Below are 24,774 nucleotides of genomic sequence, written 5' to 3'. Positions count from 1 at the left end.
GCATATAATGGAAAACCAAATTTTTATATATATATATATATAAAAACATTAACAAAACTTGTTTTCCCTTATGGGTCTCAGGGAGGATATTGGATTAGGTCTTACAATTACAGCAACCTTAGAAACGTGGTGCTGTCTGTCATTAACGTCAATTAAACAACCAAAGTAAACACCGGTATTCTTATGAACTGTTATACAGCCTAGCATAACAAGAATTTCTCCTTCAATACGCAAAAAAGCCCCAACAGCGTTCATAACTCAGGCAGTTTGTTCTTAGGTTAATTGTGGCCAACACACCACTAAAAGTAAGAAAAACAAGGGAGAAAAACAACATTATCAATGACTTCACAGAATTCCCAATCAAAAGAAATAAACACAATTCCAACAGCTTCCCTTTCACCCTCGCACTTCATTTCCGCTGTTAAAAGACGGACACTCTCTGTGACCAGGCGCCATGCGCGCTGACCAGTTAGGGTAGAACAACCTATGAGAAATGGGACAGGAGGGGAGACAGTGGACACAATGGAGGGAGAGAAACACATACCCTTTTTTTAAAAAATTTTTTTATTCCAAGTAATATCAATCAGCAGCTGGGTTGTTTTGATTAGCCTAAGTAATAATAACTCAAAGTTTACTGAATGTGTGTATATATTGATAAAATTAATTCTGTTCAGTCATGTTTCTTATTTTTCTCCATTTTGCTTTTGTGTCAACAGCAGCTAAATGACCCCCAAAAGCTCTTTTAAGAGCTCTTTCAACCATTAAGCATCTTTATCCATGTAAGTATATTTTTGAGACACTTCAGTTAGTATTTGGGCTTATATTCTTTAAAGCTACATCATCATAGCACGTCTATAAATACAGACCTAGGTAATAGTTGATATTACAGTAGTTACTCAGTCTTATTTTACCCATTTTTCTTGTCTGCAAACAGATCATTGTGACTGTGGTGAGCAGGGTGTGGCTGAGAGTGAGAGAACGGAGGCTGGTGAGTGATTGATAATGAGCAACGTACAGGTGTCACTCATCAGTAATCACACTGGCCTCCAGCTATTCTCTCAAAGCCCTCAGCTTCTGCCTGCTCGCCACAGTCATCCTTTGCTATAAGATGTTTTTAAGCACATTCTTAGTTTCACTTTAGATTTATTTTATATATTCATATTAGATTAATTTGCAGCATACACCTCATTCAACATTTTGGACTACTGTAGTAGTTACCTGTAATATATTCTTTTTATTGTTTCCTTTTTTAGATTTTGCATCATCCTCCACTGTTTTTTTTCTTTTCTCTAATCATCCCTTATTTCAACCAAGGTAAGTTGTCTTTTTTTTTTTAAGCATCACTTAAAGGTGTTTACAGTAGTGTTGTCACGATACCAAAATTATTGTTTCGATACCGATACCAAGTCAAGTATTGCGATTTCGATACTTTTCCTGAAAAGGGAGAAACACTCTCAAATATCATTGCTGTGCTTTATTTTAAAACCGGGACAACATTCTAATCATATAACACACTAATAAATGAACATATGAACAGCAGATATATTAAACATTTGAACAAAATATGAAATATAAAAATATACAAAATAAATTAGAGCAATGACATTCAAGATATAAATTTAGCAGCATTCTCTCATTTATCATAAGAAACATATAAGAGCTTTATCTTGATTCTGAACTTTGAATAAAAATATGAACAGCGATTATATTAAACAATGTTTAATATTGGTAACATATGATAAGCCTCATTGGTGATATATTTGACATGTGGGGAGAGATTTGTGGAAGGCCTATACTTCATGTTAAGCATAAATATATAGCAGCAAAGACAACGTCGGCAGTGTTGGCGGCAAAATAGGCTACAGAATAATTCGTTCTGTATTGAGAGGTGCAATATTTGAAAATCAATCATATTTTTTTAAATTACATTTATATTGTATTTATGTCAACTTTCAAACATCAAAATGCCATTTATTAATATGTATTCGTGTCAAAATGACATAGAACCATTACCGTACCATTTGTCACTCCTCGCGTCATCTTTTTCTACGAGTCGTAGACCACTTGTGCTCGCACATGCAGCCATCTCGCTGTAGTGTTTTGTCACATGACACTGACAGCGGCAGATTATTTGCTGCGTGCGTCAGGAAAAAAAACACAGACGTCCATAGGGAGGCGTTTTTTTTTTTTTTTTTTTTAAAGTATCGATACTGATAAATTTAGGTATCGTGACGTTTTTAATTTCCGAGTATCGCGATACTTTTGAAGTATCGGTACACCGTGCAACACTAGTTTACAGTTGTATAGTTATTTTCTCTTTAGTGTATATGTGCTTGTCATGGAAGCATAAATGAATTTATTATATTAAACAGAACTTTTAACAAGGTGAATTAGACTGATGACAGGTATACCTGCGTTTTAACACAAAAGGTCTTTGGATTTCCACTTAATTCTAAAATGAATGCTTAATTTGTGGTTATTATTATTTTTAATGAAAACAACTCATCAATAAAGATGTACAATGCTAAATTTGCTTACCGTATATCTAACATTAAAGGGATACTTCAGGATTTAGCATTAAGCTTTGTATCAGTAGAAAACCTGTAGTATTTTCAAATTACCCTGCTTTCCACCCTCATATCCCCCTGAGACGAGATATTTGTTTGTTTGTTTTTTGTTTTTTTTTGGTCTGGAAAAAATCCTCCGATGACGCAAAATTATGATTTTTGCGTCATCTGAGGATTTTTTGTCCAAAGGCTAAAGACTACAGCCAGTAGAAGGCGCTGTTCCGCATGTTCTCAACCCGCCCATAGAGGGTGGGATCTCACTCACAGCATGTCCACAGATAGTGTCAGCTATCTTTTATTTGGAAGCTAAGCTAACAGACTCTTGTTCTGTGGAGAAAGCTGAGTAGTAGGAGAAAGTATTAGGGGTTACCATCCTCTTTTTCCCGGACATGTCCGGCCGTCGAGATCGTCCAAAATGTCCGGGATTCGGCTTTTGCTTTCTGCAGTCGCCATTCATTGTTTACATGCTCACCTTTTGTTTCAATCTAACTGAATTCACTCCGATTGGTGAATCTGAATGTAGTGTTTACATGAACGCTAAACAAGTGATCGGTTGATGTGGATTGATTGATAAGGAAATTGCCCGCTCCTCTGTGAGATACGAGAACGGTGCATCTCACCATTGTTGCTCATCATCAGTAAACAAGCCACCAGCCTCGTGTCGCTCTCACTCGTCCTGCTCGCCACAGTAAACCTAATCAATGGAGACTGTAGAACGCAAAAGCCGAATCCAGGAAATTTTGGGCGATCTCGAAATCCCTGTCAGACTCGTCACGGAGACTCACTAGTAGCTAGCCTTGTGTTTAACTGCACTCTCTCACCGGTAGGCGTGGCTTCCTAGGGCAGTGAAGCAAGTGCATTCTGGGAGTTGTAGTTTTTCATCCACAAAAGCTAAAAATAAATTTTCTGGCTTTTCTCAGTCTAGAAGGCTCCAAATTCAAAAATAATTTCACATTTCTACTACATAAATTACCCATTTTAAATACACATTCATCTTTCCAGAGCTGAAATATCCCTTTAATGAAGCAAACTTTACATTTAATATTAGTCCTAGAGCAGAAAAAGTTTAATACATTTAAAATACTATAATCACTTGACGCCATTAAACGGCTACTATCGTGCAAAAACTGCAACAAATCCATTATTCATGATTAAAAATCTAAACCAAAAGATTACTTTTAGTATCATAATTATTAAACTGTAATGAATTAAAATTGACTCACCTAATATAGGCGGGACTCAAAAGAGGTCCACGCTTCCAGTCAGCACCTCCTGTCTTTCACAATTTTTTTTTCATTTTTTTTTTTCAAATGAATAAAACACACTTTAAGATTCAAAATTAACACTAGAATGCCAAAATATTATATTTAAAAAAAAATACCGACATTAAAGACCCTAGAACGCAATTTTACTCTTTGGTTATGAATGCAGCTTGGAAAAAACTGCAAATTCATTATTTAGGATTAAGATTCAACAAGATTTAGTTTAGTATCACAATTATTAAGTTTATGAATACAAATTTACTCACCTTGTTTGCACATATCTTATAACTCGTATCTTATTACACTCATCTCGCAAAGTCGTGATAGCTACACTACACGGAAAGCCAGCTAAAAAAAATCTAGTATGATGCACATGATTTGATAGATGTGTAAAGAATCAATGCAGGAAAAAGGAGAAAAAAAGAAAAACAAAACCAACTAGATTCAATCCACTGTAGCGTTAGTATGATGACACATGATCAGATATTGTTTTTGCAATTTTTTATTTTATTTTTATTTTAAATGTATGGATTTATACTGTTCTACCAAACTCTTGTCTCTTTTGACCTGTCTGTAAATACCTGTAATACAGAATAATACTCTTGACTTGTATATTGTTTAATCACTGTCATTTAATGTTTATTTGTTGATTGTAAAGGATGACAGAATTTTACTGTGAACTATCCCTTTAATTTAACTTGCTCTCCTAATCTGCTGTTTCTCTCTCATTATAGGGTAGTGAACATCCTGAGCTTGAACTCATTAGGGATATTCCATGCATATTTTATTTGTGACTCTGTATTGTGTTCACTAGTGATGAATTACAATGAACGCAGCAATCTTAGGAAAAGGGCCCTCAAAAGAGTTGACACTTTTCTTAAATCAGTGAATCATGAGCTGTATGACCATACTGATAATCTTAACAACTCTCCTGTTAGCATTCCTCCTGGTGGCATTCTCTCTGACTGCAGACCTTCAGATTTGAATCCTACTTGCATCTCTGTTAGTGAGAATACAAACAGCAGCCATGATTGTAGAAGTACTGGCGAAACAAACGATGAAAGTGATCTCAGAAGCAGCATTACTGACTGGGCACTTCGTTTTGGTGTATCTCTCATTGCGCTTTCTGCTTTATTGGCAATTCTTAGAGTGCATTTACCATTCCTGCCAAAAGATGGAAGGTCACTGTTAAAAACGAAAACAGAGTACAATGTGGAGATGATTGCCGGTGGATCTTTCCACTATTTTGGTATTGTCAATGCTTTCAGAAACACGTTGAGAAGTGCATGTTCTTATTTTACAGACGGGCACACATTTAACATGCAGCTAAATTTTGACGGCATCCCACTTTTCAAAAGTTCTTCAGTTCAACTTTGGCCTATTCTTGGCATGTTCAAAGGTCTATCTAAGAAACCTGTTGTCGTAGGGTTGTTTTGTGGGACCACTAAGCCAAAAAATCTTTCTGACTATCTCAGTCACTTAGTTTGTGAGTTGCAGAGTTTAAGAAGAGGTTTTGTTTTTGGTGGCAAGACTTTCTTTGTCAAGGTAACGTCTATCATGTGTGACGCTCCAGCACGAGCCTTTATCAAAGGTATAAAATCTCACACAGGATACTATGGCTGTGACAAATGTCAGCAGAAAGGTTCCTATGTGAAACACCGCATGACATTTCCTGAGAACGATGCCTCCTGTAGAACAGATGAAGCTTTTCGACTGGGATTAGATGAGGAACACCATCTAACACACTGTCCTCTTCTAGAAACTGACATTGACATGGTAACTGGTTTTCCTCATGATTACATGCACCTTGTGTGTTTGGGTGTAGTGAGACGTCTGACGGATCTGTGGTGTGGTGCAGTGGGCCCCCTGCGTACAAGACTTTCGAGCATTCAAGTCTTGGGTATCTCTGAGAGACTGGTAGCATTGAAGGAGTTCATTCCAGCAGAGTTTGCCAGAAAGCCTAGGGCTCTCAGTGAGAGACTTCGTTGGAAGGCAACTGAATTCCGCCAACTGTTGCTGTACACAGGCCCTGTTGTTTTAAAGAGTGTGTTGCCTCGCCAGGTTTATGATAACTTTATGCTGTTGTCTGTTGCCATCTACATCTTGGCAAATTCAAAATATTGTATCGAAATGAATGATTTGGCTCACTCCTTTTTGGTATCATTTGTTGAGCATTATGGCTTGTTGTATGGCAAAGAGATGGTGGTATACAACATTCATGGCTTGGTACATCTTGCTAGTGATGTTAAAGTGCATGGTCCTTTAGATGGCATATCTGGCTTCCCCTATGAAAATTATCTTGGTGAGCTTAAGAGATTGGTAAGGAAACCTCACAATCCACTTGCACAGATAATCTGCAGGCTGTCAGAACATGAGGAAAGGAACTGTTATTCCACTGATGAAATATCACTGATGTGCCCCCATAAAAATGGACCTGTACCACAAACACTGACAGAAGCAGTACATCAGTTCAGACAGCTTACTGTTGATGGTGTCATGCTGCGAATATCGAGCAAAGATGATTGCATTTCTATTCATGGCAAAGTGATTTCAGTAAAAAACATCATTGCTTATGGGGGTAAAGAGTATGTTATGTTTCAAGAGTATAGAGAGAAAGAGGCCTTATACACTTACCCTCTTGACTCCAGAAACATGGGAGTATTCATCGTGTCCAATTTGTCAACAGTGATGCACTTTACTGAGCTCACAAAGCCCTGGCAGAAGTGTGTGAGGTTGCCTCTGGGAGACAAATTTGCAGTCTTCCCTCTGACTCACACATCTTAATAATATCACCAATTAATGTACATAGTTCTTGAGAAGCAGCAACACCATTTCTGGATTATATTGTGGGACATGCTTTTGTAAGTGGCATTTATATGAATTTGTTTTTTAAATGAATCTAAATGAAGTCTAAAATTAATTACAACTCTTGTTTTTTTCAGCCAATGTATCATATCGTAATCTTTTTAACCACAAATGAAGTCGAGGTTGTCCCCCATAATTGGGTAAGGGACAATGTTTGTATGTGGCCTCCATACAAATATGAAGATAGAGTTAAAGCCATAAAATCAATGGTAAAGCCAGGACCATCCTGGACTCCCTTCAAAATCCGGATTATTTTTACTAGAGGTACATATCCTTAGCTTCCATGGGTCAGATTTACTAACAGGTTGCACCAGCATAAACCGTCTTTTGGTGTCGGGATTTATTAAAGACACTAAAGGTGTGAACAGTTGTTTTTGCGGCTGACCTTGTTGCATATGCGGTTTTAAGAGTTTCCCTTTCAAACTCATGCAGAATCATTCAGATTAATTTAAATGAATCATGCAAGGTGATTAACTAAGGTTTGTGCTAGTTAATTTCCTGGTATTTGCACCATTGTTTACCTCCCCCCAAAAAAGAGATTGTGCCTATTTAGTAAATCTGGCCCATATATATATATATATATATATATATATATATATATATAAATATAAATATAAATTTTCTTCATTTTCTCCTATTATTTATTCATAATTTCTCTTTAATGTTTTTTTTTAGTTTGCTTCACAGAAACCTTGTTGTTTATCTATACAGAAACATATGAAGAAGCTCGCCAAAAACTACCAGAGGCAGAAATAAACACAGACCTTACAGACGTGGACTCGCCCCCCGTGAGAAGAAAAAGACACATGTAAATACAGCACATACAGAGCAGAGTATGGCTGCTGAATGAGGACAATCAATTGAATAATTGATTTTTTTCTTCAGTAAAAGGGCACGTTATTTCGATGATAGTGAAACTGAGGATGAAGCAAACTTTCCACTTCCAGCAGCGCCAGAAGTGCAAATCAACCCCATCAGGAAATGTAAGATTGGCCAATTTGTGCCACAGTTATAGTTCTATTAATTTGTTTTATTAACACATTTGTTTTTTGTGAATTCATTTGAGGAATGCTATCATCAGTTCTGGAAATACACTTTTGTCTTTGAATTTAGTAGGGCTGTCACAAACGATTATTTTTTTGTAATCTGTTTATTATGCTCTGCTTGCATGCTCTGATAATATCTTTCTAGGACAATCTATGAAATCTGATTCTGTTGCATAGAACTGAATAAAGAATAATATATTAATTTGAATATATATATTTATTTTATTATGGACCTATTTTCTGTCCAATTTTTGTGTTACTTTCAAAATAATTGTGGCTATTTTTGTTTATTGACTTATTTTTTTTTCATTCAGGAAAATGATTGATTATTTTTGCCAAGTGCATCCAGAAGTTTCGGTTTCGGCCCAGAATTTTAATTTCGGTGCATCCCTACTTAATACATATTATGTAAAAACAATGAGGCATACAATTGGTTTAAATAAAGCAGGGCTCGACATTAAGCCTTGTCATGTGTTTGTCCTTCGGACAAGTAAATCGGTCATTCACTTGGATTTTTTTGTGTTGTAAATATAATTTATTTTCAATGTTAAATCAGCTTTGACGAATCTAAATCTGCATATTTTTACATTTAAAGGGGTCATATAATGCCATTTTTGTACAAGCTAATATGATTCTTTAGGGTCTAAATTAAAAGTTTGTAATATACTTTAATTAAAAATTCTCATTAGTATTGTAAGAACTAATTTTACCTGGTCAAAAACAGCTCTGTTTTCAGCACGCCGTTTAAGTGCATGTGTCTTTAAATGATAATGAGCTGTGCTGACCCCGCCCCTCTGTTCTGTGCGTACCCCTTTTGAAATAACACAATAACCATAACGCGCTGTTCATTATAAACGTGGGATTATGAATTATATTGAGAACGCCGTACATAGAAAACATGCCGTAATGTAAACAGCCGCATTCATCGTGAAGCGTGCTAATGATTTGCAAAGATTAATATAAATATTAATATAAAGGTTAATAAAACATTACACTCACTTCTTCTGGAGGTGCAGCAGGAACACGAATAGTTGGTACTGATCCTTTTTTCAGGAGCAGCTTCTTAGCAAAACCAGCTTTACTGACCCTCGTTTGTAAAGCAGTCTGGTTTGTGAAATGATTCGCGCAAACATGAAAGCTTGACGTTGATCGTGGGGAATATTCCCTTCGAAAACCAACTCAGCCACTGCGTCTTCAGCTGTACGGATTTAGGAACATCAAAATGATGCTGTGTTCCTTATTACACCCAAGAACAGAACACCACAATCGCTTAGACGCCATTCTGCTCATAGACAGTGCTCCAGTCCAGCATATCAACAGTGACCGCGTCGGTCCGCACGGGCTATGATTGACAGCTCGCTCACGAGCGAGGGTGGGTCTGTGTTGAAACGCTGCTGTCAATCAACAATCGTGGGAGGGGCGTCGATTTTTGTGACGTCACATGGTCGAACGGCTTGATTTGAGAGAGGGGAAAACATATGAAGATTAAAAAAAAAAACACTGGATGGATTTTTATCATTTTATGATGGTTGTGTACAGGCACTGCCAACACACATTTCAGTACAATCAACTTGTAAAAGTGCATGTACCATTATATGACTCCTTTAAAAGGCATTTTTCCCCTAATCGTATTAAATGTCTGCTCCATCGTTCATTTTAAATTCTTACATTTGAACAATTACTTTTTGAATAATGAGACACTATAGGGATTTTATAAAATTTATATTTAAATTTAAATTTAATCATTCATTTATTAAAGATTATATAGTTTCTATGTGTGCTGCACTCATTAGGTTTGATTTCTCGAGAGGTTAAGCAAGCCACAACAGTGAAAACCTTGCTGACCGTACATTATTATCATTCACTTTCGATTGCCACACACATTAAATTATTGTAGAATCATTTTCCCTCTTGTTTTCCTGTACAGGTACCAGCAGAGCAGGGAATTACTCTCTACCACTGGCCAGAGAGGACGCAGAGACTATGAATTGTGAGTATTTGAAAACACTGGGCATGTGAGTTACAGAGTAGATGTGCTTCAATTTGATAATAGTTAGACTTGAACTTGCCTCAAAGCTCCTGAACACTGACCTCTCCAATTCCTCCCTCTTGTTTTCCTGTACAGGTACCAGCAGAGCAGGGAATAACTCTCTACCACTGGCCAGAGAGGACCAGGGTTATTATAGTTTTATATTTTTCATTAGTTTTAATTTTTATTTCGTTTTGACTTTTTGTTTTCAAATTCAGTTTAGTTTTAATTAGTTTTTAAAGTGGGTTTGCTAGTTTAGTTTAGTTTTTATTTTTTGAAAATGCTTAGTTTTAGTTTAGTTTTTATTAGTTTTAGTGTTAGTTTTAGTCTTTTTTTGTAATTTGGGTTATTTGTCAGGGGCAAGATTAAAAAAAGTCAGAAAAAGTATTGTGTAATAATAAAAACATAATACAATTTTAGAAAGAAATTCACACCCCATTGAAATTCCTTTACCTCTTACAAAATCCACACGCTGTACCAAAAATCTACACATCTTCTACACAGAATTCACACCCTATACAAATACCACAGCTGTACAATTTTCACACCCTATACTAAATTTACCCTATGGGGAGAGTGGGGTGATTTGTGCCAGGGGGGAAGTAGTTCCACCCCTTGTTTCTGGAAAACCATAGAAGAAATTGGTCATGTGACCACATAATTTTGAAAAGCAATCACTTTTACTCATCCTCCAAAGAAGAGAGACACATGGCATGAGAGTTAAGCACATTTTAGTGCAAAAAAACTGTTTTTTCCCTTTCAAAGTAAAATTTCTATGATTAAGGTTTTTTGATTGTAGTGTCTGAACAATTATAGACAAGTTTGAAAACATTTCACACATGTTTTAGTGCTTTAGTAGGCTACACAATGAGTCTCTACAGTTAGCATGATGTTAGCTCTTAACTGCTGGATCATGCTAGTTTTTCAAACTTGTGGGTCTGGGGTGATTTGTGCCAAAGGGCCTGGGTTAAGTTGTGCCAGATCCAGACCACCTAGACCTACATTCTCACAGGGGATAATCTTGAGAAGTGAGGAGATGGGCATGCCTCATCATTGTTTGACTTAGGCCTGCCTGCTATTTGTTTAATTTAGCTAACACTGATTTCAGTTTTGAGTTTGCACTATGTTATTAAAGAGAAGTTTTATTCCGTTTTTAAGTGGCCTATGTCACAATAGTATGTTTAGAAATTAGCCTAGTCACTTTATTCTTATATGTTACATAATTGACAGACAGCGCTATGTCAACAGGCATCTATTGCCAAAGCCTTTTTGCCTGAAATGAGTCACAAATATCATATATTGTGTTGCTATGGTGCTCTAAATGGTTGCTAGGGCGTAGCTTGATAGCTTCACAATGATCCTGAGAGACTGATTGGTCGTCTGAGTAAAATGAGCCCGCCCCCTTGTCTCTATGACACTGTGATCCAGAGTTATGTTCAATACAATATCCCTATGCAATTGACCATAGTAGGAAAAACGCATGCTATGGTATTCCAGGGTGACAATATCTAAATAAACCTTAAATGAGTAATTTTGTATTGAATTTGTCTTGCTTTCATATAGTATTACAGTTCATAACATTAAAATGTTCTGTTTTACTTCAGAAATCACTGGCACAATTTACCCCAATGTATTCCCCTAAAGGCACAACTTCCCCCGCATCGGGGCAAGTTGTGCCATGAGACCACTTTTTCCCCAAAAGCTATATTTCTGAAACTATTTATTTCAGATCAGTTATTGTTCTCAGGGATGCACCACATCCTGAAATATATGTACATCGTTAAGTTGAAGGAATTACTGCCATGGCCTCACTTTAAAGTCACTTTGAGTAAAAACTGGCACAACTCACCCCACTTTCCCTACAGTCAAATAGCCTACTCATCTGGATTGAAGCAGCAAACATAAAGTGTAAAAGTAAAAAAATGACATAATATTATTTAATATTTGAATCAAAGCTTTTATAGTGTTTTGACATCGACAACGACAACCAAAAAGTGCATTTTACCTCAAACTTGCGACTAGTTAACTTTCTAAAAAAGGCGCAATCGCTTCTCGGGTTGACATTAACACACTGACAAAATTATATTCAGAATTTAAAATATTTTGATACCACTTTTTAATGTGTGATTGTAAGGTGTTCACGAGATAGAGATACTAACCTTTAGCGAACTTGCTTTCAACGTCGAACGAACACTCGTTCTCATGGAGACGCGGTGTGCACGGAGGGGAGGGGCTGTGTGTGTGTGTGCGCGCGCGCAAGTGAGAGACGCATGAGTGACAGAGAGACGAGGGAGAGCAGGGAAAGGAAATGCAGCTGAACGAATACGCTGCGTGTTTTAAATAGCGTTAAAAAATGAAAGACCTTGACAAAGACGAAAACTAAGGACATTTACTCTATAATTTTATTTTATTTTAGTTAGTTTTGCCAAACACACATTACAGTTTTAGTTAGTTATCGTTTTTTTGTAATGCCTCGTTTTTATTTTTATTTCAGTTAACGACAATGTTTTTTCCCACCTAGTTTTCGTTTTTTCGTTAGTTTTCGTTAACGATTATAACCTTGGAGAGGACGCAGAGACTATGAATTGTGAGTATTTGAAAACACTGGGCATGTGAGTTACAGAGTAGATGTGCTTCAATTTGATAATAGTTAGACTTGAACTTGCCTCAAAGCTCCTGAACACTGACCTCTCCAATTCCTCCCTCTTGTTTTCCTGTACAGGTACCAGCAGAGCAGGGAATTACTCTCTACCACTGGCCAGAGAGGACGCAGAGACTATGAATTGTGAGTATTTGAAAACACTGGGCATGTGAGTTACAGAGTAGATGTGCTTCAATTTGATAATAGTTAGACTTGAACTTGCCTCAAAGCTCCTGAACTCTGACCTCTCCAATTTCTCCCTCTTGTTTTCCTGTACAGGTACCAGCAGAGCAGGGAATTACTCTCTACCACTGGCCAGAGAGGACGCAGAGACTATGAATTGTGAGTATTTGAAAACACTGGGCATGTGAGTTACAGAGTAGATGTGCTTCAATTTGATAATAGTTAGACTTGAACTTGCCTCAAAGCTCCTGAACACTGACCTCTCCAATTCCTCCCTCTTGTTTTCCCAGGGTAGCCGCGGGGTCTTAAAAGTCTTAAAAAGGTCTTAAATATCATGTTCCTAAATTAAGGCCTTAAAAAGTCTTAAATTCCGTTGTCCAAGTCTTAATTTTTCAAATGAAGGTCTTAAATTTCATTATACTAGCCTATTTATTCAAAGTCAACCTGGCTGCAAACGCAACGTGAAAATTCAACAGTGTTTAGCGTAACGTCAGAGAACGTCTAATTTCTAGTATGCACAAACAATAGTTTGGGTTTTCGCGCCGGCGGCAATTGATCAACATTCTAATCAATCAGTCGAGAGGAGAGACATCATGGGGAAGTGTCGTTCGGTTCGGTGTACGCATTTTCAAACCGAACGGTTCGTTGGACCATTTTTCCTGCCAACCAAAATTTCATTATTTCAAATGTAGGCGCGTTGCGCGTGGCAAGCGCGTTCATAATGTAAGAGACGCCGGCGCGACCACAACATTGTCCAACATCAAATGTGCAAACGTAATGTAAGCGGAACGAAACTGGGCTACTTGTTATTGTGTGGTTGAAGGACCGCTTATCAGTTTGGACCAGTGCAGCGCGAGCCGATCTTGATCAAGCGACACTGTTACACAGCGCTAATAAGAGATCCAGTAAATAAATCATTTGAATTCGCCACTGAAGTAATAACATCGCTGCGAGATCTAGTGAGAAACATTCACATTTCTCCGTTTTTAACGGATCAAACAGCGCTGACGTGGAAACCAGGAGAAACATTGTGCCATGAATGAACTATCCAGAGTCCACAGATCAGCAACATTCACCATGGATTTACTGTAGTAACACTGCAACCATGGAAGTTTGGCAGGAATAGTAGGCTATAATGCTTTCAAGTAACATTACGTTGGTTTTATTTTGACATTATGAATACAATTGCTGCCCTCAAATGTTAATCTGAACTAAAAATAGACCTTTGTTTATAACTACTACAATATTAGGTTACATTTCATTTTTTTTCCAAGGAGCTGTTTTGTTTATGCTCCTAAGAAGAGTCTATTATAGCTCCATCATTGGTCAAAGTGTGTTAGTTTTAATAAATAAAATAATAATAAAAAAAAAAAAATTATCTGGCATTTATTTATTTTTGCTGTATCGAAAACGTACCAAACAGTGACACAAGTGTATCGTATTGAACCGAACCGTGAATTTTGTGAACCGTTACACCCCTACGATCTATATATCTCTTACCTATCTGTCTACCGCTCTGAAGCAATGGTTGAAGCAATTTGAATACTGAGAAACTGTACTAAGACGATTTGAAAAGTTAGTTTATCTGTTTATTGTTATGAATGTTTGATATTTACCAAAAACATCACTTTGCAGTGTATTTTTAATTAAAACATTTGTTACTAATAGTCATTATTGGGATTTGATCTGGTGTTTTACGACTGCATAATGTGTGCGATGTAGGTCTTAATTTTCATTAAAGTGGTCTTAAAAAGGTCTTAAAAAGTCTTAAATTTGGGGTGATAAAACCTGGGGAAACCCTGTTTCCTGTACAGGTACCAGCAGAGCAGGGAATTACTCTCTACCACTGGCCAGAGAGGACGCAGAGACTATGAATTGTGAGTATTTGAAAACACTGGGCATGCGAGTTACAGAGTAGATGTGCTTCAATTTGATAATTCATAGATGCCACCTATGTCACTACAAATAGAACGCCGCCATATTTACGACCGACTCGCCCGTTATGGCCACCCAAACTGCCCGTTTGAATGAGAGAGAGACAGAGATACCTGGAGAAAATTTCAATTTTAGGCTCCGATCCTTATTTGTTACCCCCAGTTTTCTTTTGTCCATTATTATGGCCTCTCATGATATATATAGAAATACTTAAGTCATAGAGCTTCATGGCACGCGTTCATGAGAGTCGAGGCGATGTCATGAATGAATCTATGAATCTGCAGCTGTTCGGCTGGCATGAATGAATCTATCTAATCCGAACAGCAGCACTGGCAGAGTCCAGCTGAGACACCAGCATCAGCACAGCCAGAGACATCAGCCGAATATCATAAAAGACTGCCATATCTGTCCGAAAGAACAGAGGTTCAATTATAGAGAAGGTTTAATACACACACATATCTAAATGAAATAATATTTCGAGTCAAATCTTATTAAATCATTCACTCACGATTTGGCTGCGATTAAAAGCTATCAAGAGGTAAAGATCATCAGTGATTATAATATAACGACTTAAATTGCAGTTTGTTCGTCACATAAAGCTAACATATGAATAAATAACGATATTAATATAACGGACGAGTCGTATTAGATCACTTTTATGATACTTTTGTGATGTTTTGTTTTGTCTTTTATTATTTATTTATTTATTTATTTTTTGCGTGACAGCCCCCAGTAGGCTAACGTTAATCATTCACTTTCATTACATCGACAAGAAGAGTCTCCATTAGGCTACATATTCAAAAATGTCCCTTTGTCTTCCACGGAAAGTAAACTTAAGGATTTGCATATGAAGGTGAGTAAATGACGGCAGAATTATAATTTTTGGAAGAACTAACCTTAGTCCTTTAATATGCATTTTAAGGCTGAGATTATGCATCGTCTGCAGAGCTAACGTTACTTACACAAAATAACATCTAAAGCGCATGTGACAAAGACAATATCGTTATGAACTTCAGAAAAATATTTATTAGATTTAGGTAGGTATTAACTAACAGACAGACAGAGTTATATTCAAAACAACCCCAAATCTTACTAACTTACCATGATAAAGTGCTTTAACATTTAAACAGATCCAACAAATAAAATGAAGAAAAAACATTATCTGTCGATATCTGTCTGTATAATGTTGGGCATTGAGAGTATAATGGAAATATAATTAACCACAAACCAACATGAGACTTCAAGTCTTTTAAATAAATGATTCTCTCTTCTATCCTTTTCTTTTGGTATAGAATAAAATAACAATTCGGGGCTCCTCTTTCGACTGTTGTTGCAGCCAACTGCACAACATATTGCAGGCATTGCTGAGACCGTTGGTCGTAAAGATGGCGGCGCAAAGCTACAGTGACGTCATGTGAACCGAACAAATAGTTAGCCTCAAAGCTCCTGAACACTGACCTTTCCAATTTCTCCCTCTTGTTTTCCTGTACAGGTACCAGCAGAGCAGGGAATTACTCTCTACCACTGGCCAGAGAGGACGCAGAGACTATGAATTGTGAGTATTTGAAGAAAACACAGGAGATGTACTAGTCCAGTCGTTTTATGAAAAAAGGTAGGACAAATTGCAACAGAAGCAAATTCAACTGATTTTTTAATCCTGAATATGTCCTGAGTAAGGGAAAAAAAGCCCAGAAGAATCCCTTTAGGGGAAAGTTTAGAAAGACCCAAATATAGCCTATTCATTATTTTTCTCATGATTAGGGTAACATTTTTAACCTGTATATCACCATGAGAATTACTGAGTTGATTACTTGCATCAAGACAAACAATTTGCATAAATACCACAACAGATCTAAACATTGGGTATAGCCAAGTGAAAATGTCTTGTTGGCATATAACAGTAAAAGACTTGATGTTAAGGTCTGAATGGAACCTGTTTAGGCTACCCATGAGCATTAATACATAGATGGAAGTACTTTAAACCAGCCTTTATTACTTAATATTGCAGAGATGGGGTTTGGGGATGGGTCTGTGGGACTGTTTCTGGGAGATGAGTCTGAGGGAACAGGAGAGAAGGGGTAAGGAAAATGCAGAAGACAAAGGAAGGTAAAACAAAAAAGTGAACCCTCAGTAACAGTCCCCGGGACCCAGCCCCAAACCCCATCTCTGCAATAATAATTAATAAAGGCTGGTTTAAAGTACTACTTCCTTTATGTATAATCCCAAATGGGATTCTTCAGGGCTTTTTTTTTTTTTTTTTTTTTTTTTTTTTTTTTACTCAGGATATATTGAGGATACAAAATTAGTTTAGTTTGCTTCTGTTGCAATTCGTCCTAGGTTGACCCCCATTTTGGCTTAAAATGACTGGATTATAATGTTTTTTTATCTTAGAATGTTTATAGCTGTGTCTGAAACCGTTCACTCATTTACTAATCCCTATATAATAGTGTATGGCGTTTGAGTGCACTATATCTGCAAGGAGTGAACGAAAATAAGTGAGTGAATTCGGACGCTGACGTTTACACTGCGCGTCGGAGAGCTGGAGCTGTCGCAGTAAAGGCTTTGTCACACGTGATAAAACTCCTTTTATCTTACATGTTACTTGCTTTATAAAATAAAATTAACAACAATCATATTGACTATTTTGTATATACCTCTGTGCCAGCTTTGTAGTTTCATCGATTGAAATTGTTAAACTCACGCTCACAGATGACAGGGTCATTGAGCGCTTCAGACGACCGTTATGATTACATTCGAATGACAGATGATCAATGAATATTTTTCAAATCATCCACCAAATTATCATCTATTCCTTACAGTTTAACGAGTTAAAACACATTGTTTTAATGCCTAAATAATATTTTAATAAAAAAAAAAATGAAGGTAAAAAAATTACCTTATTAATATTTCATTTCATTTTAACAACAAGTCATTTATATATTCTCAATATTTTAATACGTTTTATTCAAGTAATGATTAATAATAATAAAAAAATTAAAAATAAGGATTAAATCAATGTTAAAGCAGAAATAAGATAAGTTGTAAAGTAATCTCTGGTTTAAACTCACTCGCTCCCGGACTTTCATGCGAGCTCAGTCCTCTACGCATTGGATTGTGGGAAATTGTGCTTCAGCAAGTGTACATCGGATGTACGCTCTAGTTCAGAGAGGATTGTGGGTAAAAGTAGTGAACAAATGTAGGGAATGATGTCGTTCACTCAGAATTCGGACACCACTACAAAATGGCCGACACCCTAAATAGTGGATAGGGAGTGATTTCAGACACAGCTTATATCTTTGTGTTTTGTGTTAAAGGAGAACTCCGGTCAATTTTAACATTGAGCTCATTTTTTTTTTTTTTTTTAAATTTGGAGTGGTGTCAGTACAGAGAACGACAAAAATCGGTGTTGCTTACACCGTGTTATACTCTTTTTAAAATTTCCACCCTGTTGACTTAAATGGGGCACGTTTTAAACCTGCTTTTAGCCTCTTAACATCCTTGATGTGTCATTACAAGTGCACAGCCATGTGAGTGATTCCTTTAAAGTGATCACGGGTGAATCTGACTGCAGTAGATGTGAAAGATATGAATAAAAGTGATGTTAATTCAGCCAGCGCACATACCTGTATTTACTTCCTGTTTTCGGTCGAAGTCCACAGTTGTTGATTGTCGACTCTCGACAATCGACTACTGTGGGCTTTGACCGAAAAAAGGAAGTAAATACAGGTATGTGCGCTGGCTACAAATTTACAAAAAAAATTAGCTCAATGTTAAAATTGACCGGAGTTCTCCTTTAATATCTAATGTTAGCCAAATTCAGGGGTGACATTTATTTATGGCTTGTTTTGATGACATCAGGGCGCCAAAAACAAATCCACAGCAACCAAAGGAGGACATCAACACCATTGAAACAGACATCAGTAACCCGTAAATTTACGATAAAACCTTTTCTTCCCATTTAACCCATAATTTACCCATATGCAGTCAGGTCCATAAATATTGGGACATCGACACAATTCTAATCTTTTTGGCTCTAAACACCGCCACAATGGATTTGAAATGAAACGAACAAGATGTGCTTTAACTGCAGACTTTCAGCTTTAATTTGAGGGTATTTACATCCAAATCAGGTGAACGGTGTAGGAATTACAACAGTTTGTATATGTGCCTCCCACTTTTTATGGGACCAAAAGTAATGGGAGAGATTAACTATCATAAATCAAACTTTGCAGTCAATTACAGCCTGAAGTCTGGAACGCATAGACATCACCAGATGCTGGGTTTCATCCCTGGTGATGCTCTGCCAGGCCTCTACTGCAACTGTCTTCAGTTCCTGCTTGTTCTTGGGGCATTTTCCCTTCAGTTTTGTCTTCAGCAAGTGAAATGCATGCTCAATCGGATTCAGGTCAGGTGATTGACTTGGCCATTGCATAACATTCCACTTCTTCCCCTTAAAAAACTCTTTGGTTGCTTTCGCAGTATGCCTCGGGTCATTGTCCATCTGCACCGTGAAGCGCCGTCCAATGAGTTCTGAAGCATTTGGCTGAATATGAACAGATAATATTGACCGAAACACTTCAGAATTCATCCTGCTGCTTTTGTCAGCAGTCACATCAATAAATACAAGAGAACCAGTTCCATTGGCAGCCATACATGCCCATGCCATGACACTACCACCACCACCATTGGTATGCTTTGGATCATGAGCAGTTCCTTTCCTTCTCCATACTCTTCTCTTCCCATCACTCTGGTACAAGTTTATCTTAGTTTCATCCGTCCAAAGAATGCTTTTCCAGAACTGGTCAGGCTTTTTTAGATGCTTTTTGGCAAAGTCTAATCTGGCCTTTCTGTTCTTGATGCTTATGAATGGTTTGCACCTTGTGGTGAACCCTCTGTATTTGCTCTTGTGAGATTGTAGACTTTGACAATGACACGCCTAGCTCCTGGAGAGTGTCCTTCACTTGGCTGGATGTTGTGAATGGGTTTTTCTTTACCATGGAGAGGATCCTGCGATCATCTACCACTGTTGTCTTCCGTGGACCTCCAGGCCTTTTTATGTTGCTGAGCTCACCAGTGCATTCTTTTTTCTCAGAATGTACCAAACTGTTGATTTGGCCACTCCTAATATTAATGCTATCTCTCGGATGGATTTATTTTGTTTTTGAAGCCTAATGATGGTCTGTTTGACTTGCATGGAGTGCTCCTTTGGTGGTGTGGCGCAGTGGATAAGACACATGCCTTTGGTGTGAGAGACCCGGGTTCGAATCCACTGTGAGACACCAATGTGTCCCTGAGCAAGACACTTAACCCCTAGTTGCTCCAGAGGCGTGCGACCTCTGACATGTATAGCAATTGTAAGTCGCTTTGGATAAAAGCGTCAGCTAAATGAATAAATGTAAATGTCCTTTGAACGCATGATGTAGGTTCACAGCAATAGATTTCAAATGCAAATACTACACTTCGAATCAACCCCAGACCTTTTACCTGCTTAATTGATTAAGAAATAATGAAGAAATAGCCCACACCTGTCCATGAAATCGTTTTTGATTCAATTGTCCAATTACTTTTGGTCCCTTGAAAAAGGGGGGGGTGGCTCTCTCAAGAGCTGTAATTCCTAAACCCGTCCTCCAATTTGGATGTAAATACCCTCAAATTAAACCTGAGAGTGTGCACTTTCAGCCCATATCCATTAAATAACTATAGCTTGAATATGTTTTGGTAAATACCTGAAAAAATAAAAATTGTGCCTGTGTCCCAATATTTATGGACCTGACTGTAACGTGTGCTAAAATCTACTGCTAAACTTTGGCCTTTCCCACTAATTAGCCTTGACAGCAAGGAATCGCACCTCACACTTTAGACATGGAGAGGCAGAAGTCTTAAGTTGTAAGTAATACTGTGTCAGTTCACTAACACTGCATTCAAATCTTACAGGTTTACCCATATATCCAAAATACTGTTACACAACATGCGTTATCTTTCACAACAATTTAAGTTCTAAAACTGACCGTGTTTAACTCATTAACCTATTAAACCAAATTATGTACAACCAAATCTGCAGAGCTATAGAGTAAAAAAAGTTTTATTTCCTTCTACTGTCATTTTACATGTTCAAACTAATATATTGTTGTGGTGTTCCCCTCTTTAGCATCATCCCACACTGGTTTCAGTGAAGGTTAGTACTGACTTTTTTTTTTTTAATGCTTTTTTTGTTTTTAACACAGTAATATGCTTTTTTTTTTCATAGCTTTTTCTTTTTTATAGCTTGGATACGCAAAATTCTTGCAAACCAAGAAATGATCAAAGAACAGATGGGAACGTTGGTTAAATTGGTCTACGATCTCAAAAAATTATCAACTACAGAAGACAACCCAACTTTAAACACAGACTGTTTTCCACTGTCAAGTTTTCAACAACTTCAAGTCATTGAGGGGCAGCTGCAGCAGGAAGACTACAAGACAGCTGTGGTAAGATTTCATATTTCAATAGAACAATTTAACTCATCAATTAACTGTGTCAGTGTTTTCATCTTTTGTTCATTGTACATGGTAAAAAATGTTGTCAACCATGTGTTAAAATCATATCTGTACTGGCTGGGCCGGTTCGACATGGAATGGTTAAGCAACAAGAAAGGTTTGGCTTGGTGAAGAAGCTGCAATTGTACTCACTCTAACTGATTTGCTGAAGTCAAAATGTGGATGGTCATAGTTAGCAGTAGCACTAACCAATGAGATTGATGGTTGTGAATAAGTTCCTCCTACTGCTGAAGGAACTGAAATGAATGTAAATTAGCTAATGATTTTCTCACCCTCAAGTCATCCTAGGTGTATATGACATTATTCTTTCAGACAAATACAATGTTATATTAAAAAAATGTCCTGACTCTTTCAAGCTTTATAATGGCAGTGAATGGCTGTATATTTTCCAAGGCCTGTCTGCTGGAAGCTATTTATTTTTCTTATACGAACGCATCGCTTCGCTTCAAAGAGCCTTTATTAACCTCCCCAGAGCTGTGTGGAGCACTTTTATGATGGATGGACACACTTTTATGCACTTCAAAACAGAAACGGCTATTCTACTATCCTTTTATAGGCTAAATAATTTCAAATGAACTGTTATATTAACCGGTAAAAGCCCAACCCATTTTTGAACATTCTAATCGAGTATGATGTTTGCTTGTTCCTTTATTTGTCCATATATTTATTTTTACAGATAAACACGTTAGCCTTGAGGGGAGGCACAACCGTAAAGGAAAGTGTATGGCGGATTCTGAACTTCCTTTTATCAAATGACATGGCCCGGCAAATGAACTGGAGGGGAATCAATGGAAAAGCGGCATTCAAAGACACCTCTCTGAAAACTGTAATTAATGGTATGGCTTTCTGAACTTAACTACTGTGTTTTATTTGTGTTTGGTGTCAGCTAAAAAACAATTCCCTATAAATGTTAGATTTTATGATAAATAATAATAATTTGCTTATTTACTGTTGGTCATATGTGTCATTTTAGCTGCAGTCAGAAGAAACCGTTTGACTTCCACTGCAACAGACCAGGAAGTAGAAAACTGGATAAAGAGATGGCTGCAGCTTTCCGCAGACAGGGATGGAGGCCGTCGGGCAAGACAAAAAAATTGACTGTTTCTTGGTTCTGACAATTGCCTGTTCTGCCTACTCAACGGACTGCCCTTTTGCCTTGCTCTGTTTTTGAACTATAGATCTGATTCTCCACTTGTTTATTAAATTCTCCTGGTTCTGACACTGGCTCGCCCTGCCTGTTCAACGGACTGCTCTTTTGCCTTGCTCTGTTTTTTAACTATAGATCTGATTCTCACTTGCACACTTGCTTTATTAAATTCTCCTGGTTCTGAGTGACACTTGCTTGACCTTGTTCATAATATGTAGAATTTGTTCCTAATATGTAGACCTTGGTCTAATGTTTTCTTTGGACAGTCCTCCCCTTCTGGACCTCTGCCTGTTTAATTGTATATATTTATATAATGTATTTATTATATTTATTGTTTCCTGTTTTTGATTTTTATTTATAAATATTTGTTTTCTTTGGACTACCTTCTGGTTTCTGGCAGTACCCCCTTCTGGACCCTGCCTGTTTTATTGTGTATATATTTATATAATGTATTATATTTATTGTTTTCTGTTTTTGATTTTTATTTATAAATATTTGTTTTCTTTGGACTACCTTCTGGTTTCTGGCAGTACCCCCTTCTGGACCCTGCCTGTTTTATTGTGTATATATTTATATAATGTATTATATTTATTGTTTTCTGTTTTTGATTTTTATTTATAAATATTTGTTTTCTTTGGACTACCTTCTGGTTTCTTGCAGTACCCCCTTCTGGACCCTGCCTGTTTTATTGTATATATTTATATAATGTATTTATGTATTGTTTCCTGTTTTTGATTACTATTTATAAATTTAAATGTATTCATGAAATATTTATATTTATTAAATCACTTTTGACTGATTATTTGAGTATTTTCTTTATTATATTATGATTAGATCTGGGCCAGATGTGGCCCATGCCATTTTTGAGATTTGGCCCAGGTGTGGCCCATGTCATTTGAGATTTGGCCCAGGTGTGGCCCATGTCATTTCTGAGATCTGGCCCGGTTGTGGCCCATGCCATTTCTGAGATCTGGCCCGGTTGTGGCCCATGCCATTTCTGAGATGTGGCCCACGTCTGGCCCGGTTGTGGCCCATGCCATTTCTGAGATGTGGCCCACGTCTGGCCCGGTTATGGCTGACTTCTAGCTGCCACACTCAGGTTGAGTCATCGCCGTCATTCCATGCGGTATGTGGGCCAGAAGAATTTGGAAGATGTGGGCCACAACTGGGCCAGATGTCATTTGCTATCTGGGCCATGTTTCTATGACAATTCAGTCCAGAGATATCCCTTTGATCTCTTTCAATGGAAGTCTATGGGACTTGTTGCTAAGGTGCTCTAAATGGTTGCTAGGGCGTGGCTTGATAGCTTCACAATGAGCCTGAGAGACTGATTGGTCGTCTGAGTAAAATGAGCCCGCCCCCTTGTCTCTATGACACTGTGATCCAGAGCTACGTTCAATACAAAATCCCCATGCAATGTGTAGGACAAATTGTAAGTCAATGGGAAACTTTGGGACGCTCCTGCCCCCCAGGGGTGCAACTTTTACCCCATTGTGAGGTATGTTCTTACAGAGCCTGCCAGCCTCTTCAAATGTGGTGACCCACATGTCTGTACGAAATCCTCTCTCAGAGCTACGAGTGGTCAAAGTTCGTTGCAATGTTAAGTCTATGGGACTTTTTTGGCTGCTTTTTTGCCCCTGGGGCAAACATCATACCCCCGATCGCTTATAAAAGTCATAGCACACCTCTCCTCAATGAGCCGGTCGATTTGACACCTCTGTCAGGGGTCTGACACAAACGGTGCGGGGCGAGTTACGCGCCAAACTTTGTCCAGAATAATAATAATAAGAAGAAGAAGAACTAGAATGTACATTTCCTGAAGAAAATGTGAAGTGGTGCTTGCAGTGGCAAAACTCGCCACTCGGTTGCTAGGGTGTTGTACATGTTTGCATTCGAGCCAACAACCATGTCTGTACGATGTTGTGGAGCTGAAATATGGCTTCTATATGTTGCAATATGGTTGCTAGGTGGCTCTAAATGGTTGCTAGGGTGTGAATACACAGTTACCATGGTGATATTTACAGGCTGTTTTACAACTGAAACTAATGAGCCAACCCCCATCTCTATACAATATTCTGATGCAGAGATGTAGGTCTTGTAAAATGGTTGCTAGGGTACTCTGTTTGGTTGCTATGGAGATGCTTGTCAGCTGCTAATGATGAAACTACAAAGGCTTCTTGTTAGCATGAATGATATAAACCAACTCCCATCTCTATACGATGTTCTGATGCAGAGATATACGTTTTGCTAAACGGTTGCTAGGGTACTCTATTTGGTTGCTAGCGAGTGGCTTGTCAGCTGCCAATCATGAAACTCCAAAGGCTTCTTGTCACTATGAATGATATAAACCAACTCCCATGCCTCTGCGACATTCAGAATGGAAGATATGCCTCTTTGGATTTTGGTTGCTAGGGTACTCTGTTTGGTTGCTAGGGAGTGGCTTGTCAGCTGTCAATGATGAAATTCCAAAGGCTTCTTGTCATTATGAATTATATAATCCAACTCCCATGCCTCTGTGACATTCAGAATGTAAGATATGCCTCTTTGGATTTTGGTTGCTAGG

At 37.7% G+C, this 24,774-nt stretch overlaps 1 protein-coding gene across 2 annotated transcripts; it reads left to right on the top strand.

Annotated features, from left to right (window-relative positions):
- Positions 1–714: 714 nt before the first annotated feature.
- On the top strand, positions 715–22,977 carry LOC307156835 (uncharacterized protein). Of its 2 annotated transcripts, XR_013820818.1 has the most exons (9): positions 715–779; positions 1,254–1,314; positions 4,564–6,690; positions 6,772–6,958; positions 7,406–7,502; positions 7,580–7,677; positions 9,668–9,730; positions 9,866–12,356; positions 12,492–12,564. XR_013820818.1 is itself a non-coding variant. In XM_079868514.1 (8 exons), exons 1-8 carry the CDS (start codon positions 12,350–12,352, stop codon positions 22,160–22,162), a joined length of 714 nt encoding a protein of 237 aa, XP_079724640.1. In that variant the 5' UTR covers position 12,349; the 3' UTR covers positions 22,163–22,977. The 2 variants fall into 2 exon arrangements, 1 of the variants encoding a protein (XP_079724640.1); XM_079868514.1 differs by lacking the exons at positions 715–779; positions 1,254–1,314; positions 4,564–6,690; ... (3 more) ...; positions 9,668–9,730; positions 12,492–12,564 and adding exons at positions 16,021–16,083; positions 18,387–18,455; positions 20,355–20,414; ... (2 more) ...; positions 21,741–21,900; positions 22,038–22,977 and having other exon boundaries at positions 12,349–12,356.
- The last annotated feature ends 1,797 nt before the right edge of the window (positions 22,978–24,774 follow it).

This window comes from Squalius cephalus (genome assembly GCF_949319135.1).
Source record: "Squalius cephalus genome assembly, chromosome: 4".
Classification (NCBI taxonomy): Eukaryota; Metazoa; Chordata; class Actinopteri; order Cypriniformes; family Leuciscidae; genus Squalius; species Squalius cephalus.
This window is presented reverse-complemented; position numbering and strand designations above follow the sequence as displayed.